This window comes from Mizuhopecten yessoensis, unplaced genomic scaffold (genome assembly GCF_002113885.1).
Source record: "Mizuhopecten yessoensis strain PY_sf001 unplaced genomic scaffold, ASM211388v2 scaffold3431, whole genome shotgun sequence".
Lineage (NCBI taxonomy): Eukaryota > Metazoa > Mollusca > Bivalvia > Pectinida > Pectinidae > Mizuhopecten > Mizuhopecten yessoensis.
In genome coordinates, this window is record NW_018405041.1 from 114,031 (window position 1) to 136,976 (window position 22,946).

Here is a 22,946-nt window from a genome sequence, read left to right on the forward strand (position 1 = left end):
GTGTAAACATATCAATAGAGAAGCCCAACAATACCATATAAATGTTTCATATTTTTTGAAAAGATCGAAATTTGACACGTAAATAAATGATAGTATGCAATTTTATAATGATTGGAATAAATGTCTGACAACTTTAGCCTTAAGATGCCCACTGTTCAATGTGCCGGGCCATCCGTATAAACATAGCGAATACTTCGTTTACTGAGTACAGTACTACTGGTAGTAACAAGCAGACGTATAGGGCTCTGAGGAAGTCTAAACACTTGTTGACACGCAAGCGTCGATGTGTACCAGTCCGGGACTTATGATGTTGGCAACATTCCATTATCTCACTGGCAATTACAAAAAAACACTTGAGATGTATGCAGATCTGATTTCAACATTAAAATTATACACCCCAACTACGCGAGAAAGTTCAAGGGGTCGGTACCAAAACCTGTATCATGGACAGGAATACTCATTTTACCACAAGTTGAGAGCAGGAATTTATTCAGTTTTAAAATTTGATGAACACAACATTGGTCTTTGTCTTCCACATTTCCATTTAGAAGTTTTAGGTTACGTATCCCACCACTCCCGTATGCAACCTTCCTTTCCTTTCTGTGCTACCACGAATTGGTGACATAAGGAGACGTGAAACATAACTTACCGACCTTCGCAGGTTGAAGCAAAATCCTGAACAAGTGGGACAAAAATACTTGATTACACACAATGTTAGGTATATGTTACCAAACCGTGGGGAACAATCGCATGGCGATCAGGTCATTCAAGGATTCTGTGCGTATGATGCCGGAAGGGAACCATGCTTTGGAGAGAATAGAAGCGCATTTGGAATTCTCGGTAGACACAATACCACGGCAATCAAGAAAGGGGAAAACCAATTAGGAAGATGTTTAAGTGAACAATACACATCTGGTTACTTCGGTTTCGAGGACGCTTGTAATTCTAGATATGTAAATACAGTATAATCGGTCTGAACCGGATGTCACCGGGACCAAACTATTTGGCCGGTTTACACAGGTGTCCGGTAGTGTTTTTCATACGATTGTTTACAAGTGTGTCAACATAAACAACACAGAAATCAATCAAATGCAACGTTTAAATATTTACAAAATATACAGTCTATAATACAAATGAAGGGCGATCCAACATTGGATAGCGCTAATGTGTTTAGAAACCATGTAATGTCAGACTGCATCAAACTATTTAGCTTCAACTTCGGGCTTTTGTCTTCATTCAAAAATCAACAGTTTCTCTGATTTAAAGATATATGCATTAACGAAAGTTATTAGTTGTAAGATAATTAAAATGAAAATATCGGTGATTGCTATTCAGGATACTCAGTGAATAAGATTATTTTCAGTTACAGACAAGCAAATAAAATTAAACACAATACGAAATTAATTGCACATGAAATGCATCAGTTATTGTAATTGCAAAACAGCCGAAGACTAACAAAGGCCATATTCCGTCTTTGCGTATTGCAGAGTTATCTTCTCTTGGCAGCAGGTATTGATTGTTACGTCACTTGTTTGTGAGAGTAACGTCATCAATTTTTGAGAAAACGACGTAATTTTCTCACACAAACCAATGACGTAACAATCAATACCTGCTCCCAAGAGAATATCACTTTGCAATACGCAAAGACGGAATAAGCCAGAGGTAGGCAAACAAGTAATAGAAAACGAAGCAGAAATCAGTTGAAATCAAAAATTTCTAGATCTATTTTTATAACGTTTTCAATGCTTACAATACATCAATTATTAGATACAAAATTTCGTTCATTTCTTTATTCTTATTTACAATATTATATAAAGCAAATCACAATTATTATTTGAAACAACTGATATCCTTTACGTCAAGGTAGGCTTCCCTACACTGTGATTTTTCTCGCGAGATTTTATGGGATTTACAAAGTAGTGCGTGTTCATATTTGTCGAAGTGTTATACACAATCGTCGGCTGATATAACATGTTAACCCGTTAATGTGCTTTTAATCAAACTCACATTTTTATATATCAATTCACAAACAACCAACATAAGGGTCAGTAAACTTCCTTGTTTACGGAGGATTCGTCATTTGTGACGTCGATATTTCTGATGAATTTCCGATTAACATTGAAATGTCATTTAAATTTCCTGTTTGGTGTGTCACAAAATGTATGAATTAAGCATGAAAACAGAAATATTTTTATCAATATTATTCAATTAAGAACAAAAATCTGAAACTGCTTTTGGAAAGTAAGAATGGTTCGTTGTAATTACAATTTGGTTCTATTTCAAGGCATGGTTTATGTATAATTACCTAAAATATAGAATCATTACTTGTATTGAACATAGATGGATTCAATACAAGGTATTAATCTGTCATTTAATAAAACCGTATCGCAAATAACTGGTTTATTGTGTAAAAGTTGAGATTGTAAATTAAGCTAATCGTTTTGAGTACGATTTCGTAGGCTATTTCCTTACAGAACTTTGTCGACATGTTTTGGTTCTGTTTTGGAAGTAATAAGAGATATTCGGAACATATCCGGAAGTGCTCCGAGTATTTAAGCGCGAATCATGCATGTGCGAATTGCCGTGTTTTCTGTATTTAAGTCGGTGTGCTGGCACAACTCGTCAGTCTAGATTAGGGTCATCATGAGATTATCTGGCTCAGTTTTTTTTCTCTCTGACTTCAATTTAGGTAGGAATTCTTTCGGAATTATGCCTCGAAAAGTATATATTTACATTAGGTTTTGATATACGTGTAGGATATAGCACCGTGTATTGTGAAGTTAAACCCGGGTCTTATTGAACGTCGTCCAAGTATCCGTCTATATAAAATAAGAGTTTGACCATGTAGCCGGTAGGATATTCCGTCTTTGCGTATTGCAGGGTTATCTTCTCTTGGGAGCAGGTATTGATTGTTACGTCACTTGTTTGTGAGAGTAACGTCGTCAATTTTTGAGAAAACGACGTAATTTTCTCAGACAAACCAATGACGTAACAATCAATACCTGCTCCAAAGAGAAGATAACTCTGCAATACGTAAAGACGGAATAGCTATAGGCTGTGATATAGCTCTTACTTCGGGATATTGTTAACACTCATTGCCGCCGAGAATACTTGTTTTTGTGATTGTTGTGTACAATTACTTGAATTACATATATCTTGATTTGTGTGTTTGTTTGTGATACTTCAAATAATCAGACTGTAAGACCCTGACGAAAATCAACGAAGCTGAGTTATCGGTATCAAAAGAGAAAACCTCTCCTTTAATAATTGAAATTATAGTCCTTATGTTAGTCATTTAGAGGTCTGTGACCATTTCCGAGACCTTCATACATTTATCAGCTTAAGAGGCCAAACATCCGAGGGTTGATGAGGGTTGAAGCTAGGTTGAAACAGGGTAATATATGGATTTTTAACCTATGCATCATTAGTCCGAATTATTCTGACGTTTTATCGACTTTTTTATATCGGTCTGTCGTCGATTAACGTCAGAACCCCGGCCCTCTATAATATGCGGGAAATAAGCGACCCACGCCCGGGTCGCACTTCAAACTCTGGGCATGTCACTGAGGTGCTTGAAACTTCTAAAACCTGTTATCAGGTCCCGGAAACAAGAGACCATACATACTATAACAATGACATATTTTTTCAAAACTATAGCAATGTGTCTGTAAGACACGGATGCACCGCTCCCTATTTGCCGTATATATATATATATATATATAAACACCTCTCTGGACTCGCGTAAGCCATGTTACACACGCTGTGAATTTTTGGCATGTCAAAATTCACATTTTAATTTAATACAAGAGTACTAATCAATTTTGAGCACGTTTTCAAGAAAATAGAAAAACAATCATATCAAACTTGCAATTGAGCATCACAATATTCTACCACAAATGCATAGTTATATCACTGACGCGATTACAAGCAAAACTCCGACATGATGTTAGATCCATGGCTCTAGTCTCTGGGCTATAAATAGCCAAGAGATAAATACGGTATATCTTGATAAATACAAATATAGAAATATATCTATTTGCTGGCAGGCAAATCTGTGCTTTTTATGTATGTTTTTATTTTTATTACATAATATACTGTGTTATCCAGTGAATATACCCATGTCATATGTTTTGCGTATTAACCCATGTGATACAGATGTATGACCTTTAAGCCCTGTGATTAGTTGTAAGTTTCCATTGTCACAACTGTGACGTCAAGCCTAGGGCCAAGTACTTGACGTCACAGACTTAAGCACTGGAGTCAAAATGGCGGCTTTTTACATTTCAAGGTTGCGTGAAAATTGTTCTTTTATACGATAAATGCCACAAATCTTGACAGCGGCTCGCTAAATTGAAAAATTCTTAGACTCGTTTCATAAATCTCATATGAAATGGAAACTCATGTAAGATCCTATATATAAATCTGATGTTTAAATAAAACATAGCGTCATCCTAACGATTAGCATTGCTCATCTGTTCTATATTCTGTATGACCTTTATCCAGTGGATGGGCCAAACATTTGATAACTTCCATTGATGTGTTTACATGAAGCGTTATGGTCCGGAGCCGGGTCAGTCAATTGTTATCATTTTAAACACACAACGTTGCTGCGGAGCTGCACATAACGCATTTGCCCTTGAATGTTTTGGTGTTTTTACAATTTAATAAACAACCAGGTATATTGTGTATCGAAACGTGTTGTCAATTATTGGTTTTTTCCTGAACAAGACGGATACCAAATCTTTCTGAGATTAGAGATTTAGGGCCAAAACTGTAAATAATGACTCGGGACCCCGATGGAGTCGGTCAGACATACATCCTGGTCGATAATGTTCATACATTGTATATACATTGCCAAATTTTCAACAAGAACACTACTGATATTCTTCCTTTGAGTTCATTCTTATATCTTTTCAATGTTAATTTTTATATGATGATCCGTGTACTGCATGAAGTCGATCCATCATGGAATTCTCAGCAACAGATACATTCAAAACTCAAAGCAATCACTTCATTAAAGCACAGATGGAAAAAAGGAAAACAGGTTGGTGCCACTTTTATAAACGGTAGATTTCATAGGCATCTCAAATGTAACAGAGTTAATCTTCAGCTTGACAGATATGGAGTGTCCGTATGGGTTTGTCCTGCTCTTATCTACGAGGTTGACAGAGTTATTTCCCTTTGGTCGTAACTATACCACCAACGTTTTGGTTTTAAAAAAGGTATGCTCGTGCATTATCATTTTGATAGTCCTAATTACACGATCTCGAAGAGGTCAAATTGGTTTTCACAGAATAGTCATACATATTACACATTACAGTATGTATATATACATATTTATCGTATGAATACCGTGTTATGCAGTGTCATAAAGCCATCACAAACATTATGTTTATGTAACGTGTGTAAATATATCACTCCGGAACTGACGTCACAATCGAATAGGTACAATAAATGTGACGTCACGTCATTGTGAAGCAGACTTAGTTTTTATCGTTTCAGAGGAGGCCAATTACAAAATATTCGTTTCAGATCACAATTATACAGTTTACTTAGTATTATATGATAAAAAGAATCTGTCATTCGTTTCTCTACATATTATATTGATGATGCTCGTTTTGGATTTTTCATATTTGATCGCCACAGGCTCGCAAACATTAAAAATCCGAAACTTGTATCGTAAATGTAATATAAAGGGAAACTTATGACAGATCCTCTATAGATGATATTACAACAACTAATACACAAGACTGATCGTTCGGTCTTTAAACCTTCTTTTGCTTCTTCATGCGGACCAGTGTTTATTATATGTAGTCAACATTAGTTTCATGACGTCATCAATATTTGCGTAACAAGCGATTTTTGTGATGTCATCTACAAACAACCATTGTGACATCCCAAACCATACCAGGAAAAAGAAAACATGTACATTAAAATCGTTGTACATTTAAACTGGATTTGCTGTCTTTTATGAACATCTATCTTTAAATTCTGTTGTAAATTATTCGATTACTTTGAATTACACTGGAGAATATATTATAGTAACAAACTAGTCTACAGTATAGAGAAACTCCATTATGGAGCATAGTACGACATAGCTTACTGTATAGTAAGCATTATTTTACAGTATAGTAAAATTCCATTATGGAGCACAGTGCGACATCACCTACTGTATAGTAAGCATTATTCTACAGTATAGTGAAATTCCATTATGGAGCATAGTGCAACATGGCCTACTCTAGAGTAAGCATTATTTTACAGTATACTAAAATTCCATTATGGAGCACAGTGCGACATGGCCTACTGTATAATAATCATTATTATACAGTATAGTGAAATTCAATTATGGAGCATGATGCGACATACATGTAGCCTACTCTAGAGTAAGTATTATTCTACAGTATAGTGAAATTCAATTATGGAGCCTGATGCGATATCGCCTACTCTAGAGTAAGCATTATTCTAACAGTATAGTGAAATTCAATTATGGAGCATAGTGCGACATTGCCTACTGTATAATAAGCATTATTATTCAGTATTGTAAAATTCCATTATAGAGCACAGTGCGACATGGCCTACTGTATAGTAAGCATTATTCTACAGTATAGTAAAATTCCATTATGGAGCATAGTGCGACATGGCCTACTGTATAGTTAGCATTATTCTACGGTATAGTGAAATTCCATTATGGAGCACAGTGCTACATGGCCTACTTTATAGTAAGCATTAGTCTACAGTATAGTGAAATTCCATTATGGAGTATAGTGCGACATGGCCAGATGTATAATAAGCATTATTCTACAGTATAGTGAAATTCCATTATGGAGCATAGTGCGACATCGCCTACTGTATAGTAAGCATTATTCTACAGTATAGTAAAATTCCATTATGGAGCACAGTGCGACATGGCCTACTGTATAGTAAGCATTAGTCTACAGTATAGTAAAACTCCATTATGGAGCATAGTGCGACATGGCCTACTCTAGAGTAAGCATTATTCTACAGTTTAAGTAATTCCATTATGGAGCAAAGTACGACATGGCCTACTGTATAGTAAGCATTATTCTACAGTATAGTAAAATTACATTATGGAGCACAGTGCGACATGGCCTACTGTATAGTAAGCATTAGTCTACAGTATATTGAAATTCCATTATGGAGCATAGTACGACTTGGCCTACTCTAAAGTAAGCATTATTCTACAGTTTAAGTCATTCCATTATGGAGCATAGTGCGACATGGCCTACTGTATAGTAAGCATTATTCTACAGTATAGTAAAATTCCATTATGGAGCACAGTGCGACATGGCCTACTGTATAGTAAGCATTAGTCTACAGTATATTGAAATTCCATTATGGAGCACAGTACGACTTGGCCTACTCTATAGTAAGCATTAGTCTACAGTATATTGAATTTCCATTATGGAGCATAGTACGACTTGGCCTACTCTAAAGTAAGCGTTATTCTACAGTTTAAGAAATTCCATTATGGAGCATAGTGCGACATCGCCTACTGTATAATCAGCATTATTCTACAGTATAATGAAATTCCATTATGGAGCACAGTGCGACATGGCCAAATGTATAATAAGCATTATTCTACAGTATAGTGAAATTCCATTATGGAGCACAGTGCGACATGGCCTACTGTATAATAAGCATTAGTATACAGTATAGTGAAATTCAATTATGGAGCATGATGCGACATCGCCTACTCTAGAGTAAACATTATTCTACAGTATAGTGAAATTCCATTATGGAGCATAGTTGGACATGGCCTACGGTATAGTAAGCATTATTCTACAATGCAGTGAAATTCAATTATGGAGCATGATGCGACATACCCTACTCTAGAGTAAGCATTATTCTACAGTATAGTGAAATTCAATTATGGAGCATAGTTGGACATGGCCTACTGTATAGTAAGCATTATTCTGCAGTATTGTGAAATTGCATTATGGACCATAGTGCAACATCACCTACTGTATAGTAAGCATTATTATACAGTATAGTGAAATTCCATTATGGAGCATAGAGCAACATCACCTACTGTATAGTAAGCATTATTCTACAGTTTAAGAAATTCCATTATGGAGCATAGTACGACATCGCCTACTCTAGAGTAAGCATTATTCTACAGTATAGTGAAATTCCATTATGGAGCATGATGGGACATACATGTAGCCTACTCTAGAGTAAGCATTATTTTACAGTATAGTGAAATTCAATTATGGAGCATGATGCGACATTGCCTACTCTATAGTCAGCATTATTCTACAGTATAGTGAAATTCCATTATGGAGCATAGTGCGACATGGCCTTCTGTATGATAAGCATTATTCTACAGTATAGTGAAATTCAATTATGGAGCATGATGCGACATCGTCTACTCTAGAGTTAGCATTATTATAACATTATAGTGAAATTCCATTATGGAGCATAGTGCGACATGGCCTACTGTATAATAAGCATTAGTATACGGTATAGTGAAATTCCATTATGGAGCCTGATGCGACATCGCCTACTCTAGAGTAAGCATTATTCTACAGTATAGTGAAATTCCATTATGGATTATAGTGCGACATGGCCTACTGTATAATAAGCATTATTATACAGTATAGTGAAATTCAATTATGGAGCATGATGCGACATCGCCTACTCTATAGTCAGCATTATTCTACAGTATAGTGAAATTCCATTATGGAGCATAGTGCGACATGGCCTTCTGTATGATAAGCATTATTCTACAGTATAGTGAAATTCAATTATGGAGCATGATGCGACATCGTCTACTCTAGAGTTAGCATTATTATAACATTATAGTGAAATTCCATTATGGAGCATAGTGCGACATGGCCTACTGTATAATAAGCATTAGTATACGGTATAGTGAAATTCCATTATGGAGCCTGATGCGACATCGCCTACTCTAGAGTAAGCATTATTCTACAGTATAGTGAAATTCCATTATGGATTATAGTGCGACATGGCCTACTGTATAATAAGCATTATTATACAGTATAGTGAAATTCAATTATGGAGCATGATGCGACATCGCCTACTCTATAGTCAGCATTATTCTACAGTATAGTGAAATTCCATTATGGAGCATAGAACGACATCGCCTACTGTATAATAAGCATTATTCTACAGTATAGTAAAATTCCATTATGGAGCACATTGCGACATGGCCTACTGTATAATAAGCATTATTCTACAGTATAGTGAAATTCCATTATGGAGCACAGTGCGAATGGCCAAATATATAATAAGCATTATTCTACAGTATAGTGAAATTCCATTATGGAGCATAGTTAGACATGGCCTACTGTATAGTAAGCATTATTCTGCAGTATAATAAAACTGCATTATGGAGCATAGTGGGACATCACCTACTGTATAGTAAGCATTATTATACAGTATAGTGAAATTCCATTATGGAGCATAGTGCGATATCACCTACTGTATAGTAAGCATTATTCTACAGTATAGTAAAATTCCATTATGGAGCACATTGCGACATGGCCTACTGTATAATAAGCATTATTCTACAGTATTGTGAAATTCCATTATGGAGCACAGTGCGAATGGCCAAATATATAATAAGCATTAGTCTACAGTATAGTGAAATTCCATTATGGAGCATAGTTAGACATGGCCTACTGTATAGTAAGCATTATTCTGCAGTATAATAAAATTGCATTATGGAGCATAGTGGGACATCACCTACTGTATAGTAAGCATTATTATACAGTATAGTGAAATTCCATTATGGAGCATAGTGCGATATCACCTACTGTATAGTAAGCATTATTCTACAGTATAGTAAAATTCCATTATGGAGCACATTGCGACATGGCCTACTGTATAATAAGCATTATTCTACAGTATTGTGAAATTCCATTATGGAGCACAGTGCGAATGGCCAAATATATAATAAGCATTAGTCTACAGTATAGTGAAATTCCATTATGGAGCATAGTTAGACATGGCCTACTGTATAGTAAGCATTATTCTGCAGTATAATAAAATTGCATTATGGAGCATAGTGGGACATCACCTACTGTATAGTAAGCATTATTATACAGTATAGTGAAATTCCATTATGGAGCATAGTGCGATATCACCTACTGTATAGTAAGCATTATTCTACAGTATAGTAAAATTCCATTATGGAGCACATTGCGACATGGCCTACTGTATAATAAGCATTATTCTACAGTATTGTGAAATTCCATTATGGAGCACAGTGCGAATGGCCAAATATATAATAAGCATTAGTCTACAGTATAGTGAAATTCCATTATGGAGCATAGTTAGACATGGCCTACTGTATAGTAAGCATTATTCTGCAGTATAATAAAATTGCATTATGGAGCATAGTGGGACATCACCTACTGTATAGTAAGCATTATTATACAGTATAGTGAAATTCCATTATGGAGCATAGTGCGATATCACCTACTGTATAGTAAGCATTATTCTACAGTATAGTAAAATTCCATTATGGAGCACATTGCGACATGGCCTACTGTATAATAAGCATTATTCTACAGTATTGTGAAATTCCATTATGGAGCACAGTGCGAATGGCCAAATATATAATAAGCATTAGTCTACAGTATAGTGAAATTCCATTATGGAGCATAGTTAGACATGGCCTACTGTATAGTAAGCATTATTCTGCAGTATAATAAAATTGCATTATGGAGCATAGTGGGACATCACCTACTGTATAGTAAGCATTATTATACAGTATAGTGAAATTCCATTATGGAGCATAGTGCGATATCACCTACTGTATAGTAAGCATTATTCTACAGTATAGTAAAATTCCATTATGGAGCACATTGCGACATGGCCTACTGTATAATAAGCATTATTCTACAGTATTGTGAAATTCCATTATGGAGCACAGTGCGAATGGCCAAATATATAATAAGCATTAGTCTACAGTATAGTGAAATTCCATTATGGAGCATAGTTAGACATGGCCTACTGTATAGTAAGCATTATTCTGCAGTATAATAAAATTGCATTATGGAGCATAGTGGGACATCACCTACTGTATAGTAAGCATTATTATACAGTATAGTGAAATTCCATTATGGAGCATAGTGCGATATCACCTACTGTATAGTAAGCATTATTCTACAGTATAGTAAAATTCCATTATGGAGCACATTGCGACATGGCCTACTGTATAATAAGCATTATTCTACAGTATTGTGAAATTCCATTATGGAGCACAGTGCGAATGGCCAAATATATAATAAGCATTAGTCTACAGTATAGTGAAATTCCATTATGGAGCATAGTTAGACATGGCCTACTGTATAGTAAGCATTATTCTGCAGTATAATAAAATTGCATTATGGAGCATAGTGGGACATCACCTACTGTATAGTAAGCATTATTATACAGTATAGTGAAATTCCATTATGGAGCATAGTGCGATATCACCTACTGTATAGTAAGCATTATTCTACAGTATAGTAAAATTCCATTATGGAGCACATTGCGACATGGCCTACTGTATAATAAGCATTATTCTACAGTATTGTGAAATTCCATTATGGAGCACAGTGCGAATGGCCAAATATATAATAAGCATTAGTCTACAGTATAGTGAAATTCCATTATGGAGCATAGTTAGACATGGCCTACTGTATAGTAAGCATTATTCTGCAGTATAATAAAATTGCATTATGGAGCATAGTGGGACATCACCTACTGTATAGTAAGCATTATTATACAGTATAGTGAAATTCCATTATGGAGCATAGTGCGATATCACCTACTGTATAGTAAGCATTATTCTACAGTATAGTAAAATTCCATTATGGAGCACATTGCGACATGGCCTACTGTATAATAAGCATTATTCTACAGTATTGTGAAATTCCATTATGGAGCACAGTGCGAATGGCCAAATATATAATAAGCATTAGTCTACAGTATAGTGAAATTCCATTATGGAGCATAGTTAGACATGGCCTACTGTATAGTAAGCATTATTCTGCAGTATAATAAAATTGCATTATGGAGCATAGTGGGACATCACCTACTGTATAGTAAGCATTATTATACAGTATAGTGAAATTCCATTATGGAGCATAGTGCGATATCACCTACTGTATAGTAAGCATTATTCTACAGTATAGTAAAATTCCATTATGGAGCACATTGCGACATGGCCTACTGTATAATAAGCATTATTCTACAGTATTGTGAAATTCCATTATGGAGCACAGTGCGAATGGCCAAATATATAATAAGCATTAGTCTACAGTATAGTGAAATTCCATTATGGAGCATAGTTAGACATGGCCTACTGTATAGTAAGCATTATTCTGCAGTATAATAAAATTGCATTATGGAGCATAGTGGGACATCACCTACTGTATAGTAAGCATTATTATACAGTATAGTGAAATTCCATTATGGAGCATAGTGCGATATCACCTACTGTATAGTAAGCATTATTCTACAGTATAGTAAAATTCCATTATGGAGCACATTGCGACATGGCCTACTGTATAATAAGCATTATTCTACAGTATTGTGAAATTCCATTATGGAGCACAGTGCGAATGGCCAAATATATAATAAGCATTAGTCTACAGTATAGTGAAATTCCATTATGGAGCATAGTTAGACATGGCCTACTGTATAGTAAGCATTATTCTGCAGTATAATAAAATTGCATTATGGAGCATAGTGGGACATCACCTACTGTATAGTAAGCATTATTATACAGTATAGTGAAATTCCATTATGGAGCATAGTGCGATATCACCTACTGTATAGTAAGCATTATTCTACAGTATAGTAAAATTCCATTATGGAGCACATTGCGACATGGCCTACTGTATAATAAGCATTATTCTACAGTATTGTGAAATTCCATTATGGAGCACAGTGCGAATGGCCAAATATATAATAAGCATTAGTCTACAGTATAGTGAAATTCCATTATGGAGCATAGTTAGACATGGCCTACTGTATAGTAAGCATTATTCTGCAGTATAATAAAATTGCATTATGGAGCATAGTGGGACATCACCTACTGTATAGTAAGCATTATTATACAGTATAGTGAAATTCCATTATGGAGCATAGTGCGATATCACCTACTGTATAGTAAGCATTATTCTACAGTATAGTAAAATTCCATTATGGAGCACATTGCGACATGGCCTACTGTATAATAAGCATTATTCTACAGTATTGTGAAATTCCATTATGGAGCACAGTGCGAATGGCCAAATATATAATAAGCATTAGTCTACAGTATAGTGAAATTCCATTATGGAGCATAGTTAGACATGGCCTACTGTATAGTAAGCATTATTCTGCAGTATAATAAAATTGCATTATGGAGCATAGTGGGACATCACCTACTGTATAGTAAGCATTATTATACAGTATAGTGAAATTCCATTATGGAGCATAGTGCGATATCGCCTACTGTATAGTAAGCATTATTCTACAGTATAGTGAAATTCCATTATGTAACAAGATGCGACATCGCCTACTCTAGAGTAAGCATTATTCTACAGTATAGTGAAATTCCATTATGGAGCATAGAGCGACATCACCTACTGTATAGTAAGCATTATTCTACAGTATAGTGAAATTCCATTATGGAGCACAGTGCGACATGGCCTACTGTATAGTAAGCATTAGTCTACAGTATAGTGAAATTCCATTATGGAGCACAGTGCGACATGGCCTACTGTATAGTAAGCATTATTCTACAGTATAGTAAAATTCCATTATGGAGCATAATGCGACATGGCCTAATGTATAATAAGCATTATTCTACAGTATAGTGAAATTCAATTATGGAGCATAGTACGACATCGCATACTATACAGTTTAGTGAAATTCAATTATGGAGCCTGATGCTACGTCGCCTACTGTAAAGTAAGCATTATTCTACAGTATAGTGAAATTTCCATAAAGGAGCATAGATAAAAATACACGCCATCACTTAAACTATCTACTAGTGTATAACTTAATGCACATTATTATGTAAAAAGAAGAAAAAAACAATATGGACGTCACAGGCTACGTGACATCAATAATATCTAGAAAGGTAATGCAGGCTTAGTCATGTAACAGAATATTGTATGACCTTCTATCAGTCGCAGAAGGGTTTTCAGGGATTGTGAAGATACTTTACTTACTTGAGAAGGATTGGAAAGCCAACATGTGTAAGTGCATTTTAACTGTTGTATGATAGATGTTGTATATGAGATTGTTCATTAAAAACCCATTGTTGTCAATCATGTTTAAATCGAACAGATCTCTTTGTTAATACTAGAACTATGATGCTACTTAAATTCATGTGAGTACACAAACTTAAGCTACCATTTGTACTATCTGATTTCAAGATGATCCACAAGTACTTGACACAACAAAGTGAATTATTCTGGTTCAGATTTAAAGATAAAAACAAAACAATTATTTATACTTATGAAAAGGACGGCAACCGACCATACATGCATTGGAATCGATCATAATCTAAGCTAACATTTCTTCCAATCCACATATTCCTACATATGTTATAATTCATGTCTGATATGCATCTTACTCTCATCGTTAATGCTATCTCTTTGAAATACGATAAATATGCTAGAAGTTAACAGGCTGGGTTTAGTTGTCTTTGTTATTGTTTGTGTTCGAGAGGATGCTATTTAGGATGGTGTTCGTTATATATGAGACACACACACATTTCAATGAGCTAACCTATATGTTTTTAGTAGAACACTTTTCATTCTAGCCGCAGAATTTGGTTTCCATGTTGCTGACTATGTCATATTCGCTGGGATGATAGCGTTCTCTATCGGGATAGGTGAGTCTGGAATGATCCCCATATCCCTATCTATAACACGTTAGATAAAAATTAGAAAGCGAACTGTCCCTAATTTACCTATACTACAACTGGTTTTTTTTTAATATAAGATGTGTATTTGACCTTCATATGACGTTTGCATTATTTCGTCTTTGCATATTTCAAAGTTATCTTTATTTGTGAGCAGGTATTGATTGTTACGTCATTGGTTTGTGTGAGAAAATTACATCGTTTTCTCAAAAAATGATGACGTTCCTCTCTCAAACCAATGACGTAACAATCAATACCCGCTCACAAGAGAAGATAACTCTGCAATACGCAAAGACAGAACATGTATAATGACGCATTTCTTAAGGTGTGTACTCCGCCTGTTCCGGTGGGGGACAGAAGACTACCCTGGAGTATCTGGTCGGGAATCGTCGTCTGAAGATGTTACCGGTCGCCGTTTCCCTTGTCGTTTCCTTTGAGTCGTCCATACTGGTTCTGGGCTTCCCTGCTGAAGCGTATATCCACGGAGGAGATCTTTTATGGACAAGTGTTGGGTTAATGGTAGCGATGGTTGTATCCTCACGAGTGACAGCTCCACTGTTCCACCCGCTCAAGCTTACCAGTGTATTTGAGGTAAAATGACTTCAGCCATTTGTCGCAATAAAACAAAGAATTAAACCCTAACGGGCATTTATCAAACCACAAACGTGTAAATGTAGCATACATAAAACGCTACACCAAGTCCTGATTGGTATAATAGTCGTATTTATTATCATCAGTAGTAAAAATCTTCTTAAAAATATATAAATAAACAACTGGACATACATCTTCCTCAAAGGTAGAGTTATGATACTTCACCGTCTTTCTATTCTCATGAGAATTCCGAATGTCCGACACCATCTTTGATAGATATAAATTAGGAGGTTTAGATAACCTGTTGGCATATTAACTATCTAAGTTGGTATTAAACGGATTTCTTTATATTTATCACGACACATCCATTTTGCAAACAACAGTAGGTTACGATTTATCCGAGTAAATGGGATGTTAACACATCATTTCAATGCGTTAAGTTTGCAGTGTTACTCTAAGACGCTATACAGCACATAACTAATTATCGTTCTAGGTTACAAAAGCATATATAAATATACAGAAAAAAATGATACCAACCTTTTCGCCGGACTTACTTTCTTCCAGTACGGTTGACAGGAAATACTAAATTTCATTAAAAAGGTTATTATAGCCAGAAGATGATTGTAACATCATGGGGGTTTGAGTGACACCTACCTATTACGTTTCGTTGTATTCATCACATGTTTCAAAATACTGAAGACTTGTTTTTTCCTTCTTCTTTTTACCTGTAACACCTCTGTTGATTCCTAAATGGTCAAAGGATGCAGTGAAATGCTTGCTTTGTTTGACTTCGTGCATCGATAAACTATATTTCACATTGGTGTTCCCTCACTTTGAAATGTTTAGTCACTAGTCTAGAATTTATTACTAGCTACCTTATAAACCAACAGAATTTAACCGTAATGATTGGCTAATCGAATTCCATGCATTGTGCAGTAAACCTAGGTTATCTATGAAATACTTTTGGTCCGTGGCTGTAAATATTTTGTTAATAGAAAACACGAACAATATGATATCTTGGTATTTTTTTGTGAGAGAAGTAGAAAATAATACCCAAAATCTTGTTCCTTCTTCCATTGGAACTGAACAGACATCTGCAATGCCTATTGCTCATTTTGTCGTTCTCATTGGTATTTTAATTGTGGTATTTTTCACTTTTGTCGAAAAGATAATGAAATATTACATTTAAAACAATTATATGAAGGGGATAATGTACGGTAAAATGTCAATGAACAGTTTCTTCATTTCATCGTTATCTGTGTTATAGCGTCAGCAGATTGTATTGTTATAACTGTTTAATTGTTTCAGTATTTTGAACTTCGATACAAAAGTAAAGCACCTCGTTACCTGGGTACGGTCATTGGGATGTTGTATTACGTACGTATACCTTTATTTCTGTTTATACACGGAAACCCATTAATTCTGTATAAACACGTACACCCATTAATTCTGTATATATACATATACACCCATTAATTCTGTATATACACGTACAACCATTAACTCTGTACATATACACGTACACCAATTAATTCTGTATATGCAAGTACACCCATTAATTCTGTATATACACGTACACCCATTAATTCTGTAGATGCACGTACACCCATTAATTATGTATATACACGTACACCCATTAATTCTGTATATGCACGTACACCCATTAATTCTGTATATATATATACACGTACACCCATTTATTCTGTATATATGAAAAAAAAACATCACAAAAATATTTTAAGAACAGAGAATCTTTCCTACTTGTTGCCGAGACATTGTCGCTGCAGTTTAATTTTCGCTTTGTTCACCCTCTGTAATGAGGATAAAACTATCATTACAGCAAGTATGTATAAAACAGCATAATAAACATCAGATTAAATTTAAAGGGCGAAATAAACACTGGGCGAAAATTGATTTCATGTGCGATAGGCGAAAGTTTGACTCAGTGACAATTTGTCGGTATACAGTAATTTTCATTTGCACTTTTATCATGCCACATTATAACATTATAATGGGTTCAGTTATGCATTCCGTGTACAAACATGCTGGTTTTAATATTTCACTTTAACGACGAAGCAGACAAGAAAGTGAATCAGGAGGGAGAGCATGCCTATGTGTATGCTGTTGACACAAACGTGTCGTGCCGACTCATAAATGACAATGTAAATGAATAAATATACAGCTTTATCAGCGTTAACGTTATAGCAACGTAAGACACAACAGTTATAATTGCATCATAGATAAGGTATAGAACATGTATTACTATATAAGTGTTTGTTGTAATGTATGATATATGCACAATTAATATATAACTATATATCATGCATAATTATTATATCATAATACGGATGATAATTTGTGAACCACTTACAGACGACCTACGAACTAGGTTGTGATAAGGCGAAAAATAAAAACCTCGAATTATTAATATTATTATTATAAAACAAATAATTATGAAAGTTATAGATTATGAAACGGTAGAAGTACAATTATACTAAGGCTATAACAATGCATAGCATAATGTAACATCTATACGTACGTTATGTATTTCATAATAAATAGTATATGATATTTAAATATCAAAGTTTTACTTTGCACACAAACAATGGACGTATTAAACGTTTCGCAACTTTTCCATAATAACTAGCCCCCTTTGTCAAGCTATGACTGAGTTAGCGTTTTGTTTTGTTTACCTGTACAAAGATGAGACGAAATTGTAAATTTCATATCACGCTACCGGGGACGTTTTACCTATCGATAGTAAGAGTATACACGCTGCCGGGGGCGTTTCACCTATCGATAGTGAGTGTGTACACGATCCCAGGGACGTTTTACCTATCGATATTGAGTGTATACACGCTGCCGGGGACGTTTTACCTATCGATTGTGAGTGAATACACGCTGCCGGTGACGTTTAAGTTATCGATAGTGAGTGCATACACGCTCCCAGGGACGTTTTACCCATCGATAGTAAGTGAATAAACGCTGCCGGTGACGTTTTACCTATCGATATTGAGTGTATACACGCGCTGCCGGGGACGTTTAAGTTATCGATAGTGAGTGCATACACGCTCCCAGGGACTTTTACCCATCGATAGTAAGTGTATACACGCTGCCGGGGACGTTTTACCTATCGATAGTGAGTGAATACACTCTGCCGGTGACGTTTCACCTATCGATAGTGAGTGTATACACGATCCCAGGGACGTTTTACCTATCGATAATGAGTGAATAAACGCTGCCGGTGACGTTTTACCTATCGATAGTGAGTGAATACACGCTGCCGGTGACGTTTTATCTATCGATATTGAGTGTATACACGATCCCAGGGACGTTTTACCTATCGATAATGAGTGAATAAACGCTGCCGGTGACGTTTTACCTATCGATTGTGAGTGAATACAGGCTGCCGGTGACATTTAACCTATCAATAGTGAGTGAATACACGTTGCCGGTGACGTTTAACCTATCAATAGTGAGTGATTACACGCTGCCGGTGACGTTTCACCTATCGATAGTGAGTGTATACACGCTGCCGGTGACGTTTTATCTATCGATATTGAGTGTATACACGCTCCCGGGGACGTTTTACCAATCGATAGTGAGTGTATACACGCTGCCGGTGACGTTTCACCTATCGATAATGAGTGAATAAACGCTGCCGGGGACGTTTTACCTATCGATAGTGAGTGAATACACTCTGCCGGAGACGGTTCACCTATCGATAGTGAGTGTATACACGCTGCCTGTTACGTTTCACCTATCGATAGTGAGAGAATACACGCTGCCGGTGACGTTTCACCTATCGATAGTGAGTGAATACGCGCTGCCGGTGACGTTTTATCTATCGATTGTGAGTGAATACACGCTGCCGGTGACATTTAACCTATCAATGGTGAGTGAATACACGTTGCCGGTGACGTTTGCCCTATCGATATTGAGTGTATGCACGCTCCCGGGGACGTTTTACCAATCGATAGTGAGTGTATACACGCTGCCGGTTACTTATCTATCGATATTGAGTGTATACACGATCCCAGGCACGTTTTACCTATCGATAATGAGTGAATAAACGCTGCCGGGGACGTTTTACCTATCGATAGTGAGTGAATACACTCTGCCGGTGACGTTTCACCTATCGATAGTGAGTGAATACACGCTGCCGGTGACGTTTTATCTATCGATTGTGAGTGAATACACGCTGCCGGTGACATTTAACCTATCAATAGTGAGTGAATACACGTTGCCGGTGACGTTTGACCTATCGATATTGAGTGTATGCACGCTCCCGGGGACGTTTTACCAATCGATAGTGAGTGTATACACGCTGCCGGTGACGTTTTACCTATCGATAGTGAGTGAATACACGCTGCCGGTGACGTTTTCCCTATCGATAGTGAGTGTATACACGCTGCCTGTTACGTTTCACCTATCGATCGTGAGTGAATACACGCTGCCGGTGACGTTTAAGTTATCGATAGTGAGTGCATACACGCTCCAAGGGACGTTTTCCCCATCGATAGTGAGTGTATACACGCTGCCTGTTACGTTTCACCTATCGATCGTGAGTGAATACACGCTGCCGGTGACGTTTTATCTATCGATTGTGAGTGAATACACGCTGCCGGGGACGTTTTACCTATCGATAGTATGCACGCTCCCGGGGACGTTTTCCCAATCGATAGTGAGTGTATACACGCTGCCTGTTACGTTTCACCTATCGATCGTGAGTGAATACACGCTGCCGGTGACGTTTTATCTATCGGTTGTGAGTGAATACACGCTGCCGGTGACGTTTTATCTATCGGTTGTGAGTGAATACACGCTGCCGGTGACGGTTTACCTATCGATTGTGAGTGTATACACGCGCTGCCGGGGACGTTTAAGTTATCGATAGTGAGTGCATACACGCTCCAAGGGACGTTTTACCCATCGATAGTGAGTGTATACACGCTGCCGGTTACGTTTTACCTATCGGTAGTGAGTGTATACTCGCTGCCGGTGACGTTTTACCTATCGATAGTGAGTGAATACATGCTGCCGGTGAGGTTCACCTATCGATAGTGAGTGAATACACGTTGCCGGTGACGTTTAACCTATCAATAGTGAGTGAATACACGTTACCGGTGACGTTTTACCTATCGATTGTGAGTTTATACACGCTGCCGGGGACGTTTTATCTATCGATCGTGAGTGTATACACGCTACCGGTGACGTTTCACCTATCGATAGTGAGTGAATACACGCTGCCGGTGACGTTTCACCTATCGATAGTGAATGAATACACGCTGCCGGTGACGTTTAACCTATCAATAGTGAGTGAATACACGTTACCGGTTACGTTTTACCTATCGATTGTGAGTTTATACACGGTGCCAGGGACGTTTTATCTATCGATCGTGAGTGTATACACGCTACCGGAGACGTTTCACCTATCGATAGTGAGTGAATACACGCTGCCGGCGACGTTTAACCTATCAATAGTGAGTGATTACACGCTGCCGGTGACGTTTCACCTATCGATCGCGAGTGAATACACGCTGCCGGTGACGTTTAACCTATCAATAGAGAGTGTTAACACGCTGCCGGTGACGTTTTACCTATCGATAGTGAGTGAATACACGCTGCCGGTGACGTTTAACATATCAATAGAGAGTGATTACACGCTGCCGGGGACGTTTTCCCTATCGATAGTGAGTGAATACACGCAGCCGGTGACGTTTAACCTATCAATAGTGAGTGATTACACGCTGCCGGTGACGTTTCTCCTATCGATAGTGAGTGAATACACGCTACCGGTGACGTTTCACCTATCGATAGTGAATGAATACACGCTGCCGGGGACGTTTTACCTATCGATAGTGAGTGAATACACGCTGCCGGGGCGTTTCTACCTATCGATAGTGAGTGTATACACGCTGCCGGGGACGTTTTGCCTATCGATTGTGAGTGTAAACACACCGCCTGGGACGTTTTACCTATCGATAGTGAGTGTATGCACGCTGCCGGGGACGTTTTACCCATCGATAGTGAGTGAATACACGCTGACGGGGACGTTTTACCTATCGATAGTGAGTGTATACACGATCCCAGGGACGTTTTACCTGTCGATATTGAGTGTATACACGCTGCCTGGGACGTTTCACCTATCGATAGTGAGTGTATACACGCTGCCGGGGACGTTTTGCCTATCGATTGTGAGTGTATACACGCGCTGCCGGGGACGTTTTACCTATCGATAGTGAGTGTATACACGCTGCCTGGGACGTTTCACCAATCAATAGTGAGTGTATACACGCTGCCGGGGAAGTTTTAGTTATCGATAGTGAGTGAATACACGCTGCCGGTGACGTTTTACCTATCGATAGTGAGTGTATACACGCTGTCAGTGACGTTTTACTTATCGATTGTGAGTTTATACACACTGCAGGGGACGTTTTACCTATCGATAGGGAGTGAATATACGCTACCGGGGACGTTTTACCTATCGATAGTAAGAGTATACACGATGCCGGGGGCGTTTCACCTATCGATAGTGAGTGTATACACGATCCCAGGGACGTTTTACCTATCGATATTGAGTGTATACACGCTGCCTGGGACGTTTCACCAATCGATTGTGAGTGTATACACGTGCTGCCGGGAACGTTTAAGTTATCGATAGTGAGTGTATACACGTTGCCGGGGGCGTTTTAGTTATCGATAGTGAGTGAATACACGCTGCCAGTGACGTTTTACCTTTCGATAGTGAGTGTATACACGCTGCCGGTGACGTTTTACCTATCGATTGTGAGTATATACACGCTGCCGGGGACGTTCTGCCTATCGATTGTGAGTGTATACACGCGCTGCCGGAAACGTTTTAGTTATCGATAGTGAGTGCATACACGCTCCCGGGGACATTTACCTATCGATAGTAAGTGTATACACGCTACCGGAGACGTTTTACCTATCAATGTGAGTGTATGCACGCTGCCGGGGACGTTTTACCTATCGAACGTTAGTGAATAAACGCTGCCGGTGACGTTTTACCTATCGATAGTGAGTGTATACACGCTGCCGGGGACTTTTTACCTATCGAACGTTAGTGAAACACGCTGCCTGTGACGTTTTACCTATCGATTGTGAGTGTATGCACGCTGCCGGGGACGTTTTACCTATCGAACGTTAGTGAAACACGCTGCCGGTGACGTTTTACCTATCGATAGTGAGTAAATACACGCTGCCGGTGACGTTTTACCTATCGATAGTGAGTGAAACACGCTGCCGGTGACGTTTTACCTATCGATAGTGAGTGAATACACGCTGCCTTGGACGTTTTACCTATCGATTGTGAGTTTATACACGATCCCAGGGACGTTTTACCTATCGATATTGAGTGTATGCACGCTGCCGGGGACGTTTTACCTATCGAACGTTAGTGAAACACGCTGCCGGTGACGTTTTACCTATCGATAGTGAGTGA

At 37.5% G+C, this 22,946-nt stretch overlaps 1 protein-coding gene across 1 annotated transcript in view; it reads left to right on the plus strand.

The window, feature by feature from the left end:
• Window positions 1–14,141: 14,141 nt before the first annotated feature.
• The window catches only part of LOC110447482 (sodium-coupled monocarboxylate transporter 1-like), a 46,701-nt gene continuing 37,896 nt past the window's right edge, over window positions 14,142–22,946 (plus strand). The window contains exons 1-4 of the mRNA XM_021493217.1: window positions 14,142–14,219; window positions 14,789–14,860; window positions 15,216–15,481; window positions 16,790–16,858. Of these exons, the coding sequence (XP_021348892.1) occupies window positions 14,216–14,219; window positions 14,789–14,860; window positions 15,216–15,481; window positions 16,790–16,858 (411 nt within the window). The 5' untranslated portion in view covers window positions 14,142–14,215. The remainder of the gene's footprint in view (window positions 14,220–14,788; window positions 14,861–15,215; window positions 15,482–16,789; window positions 16,859–22,946) is intronic.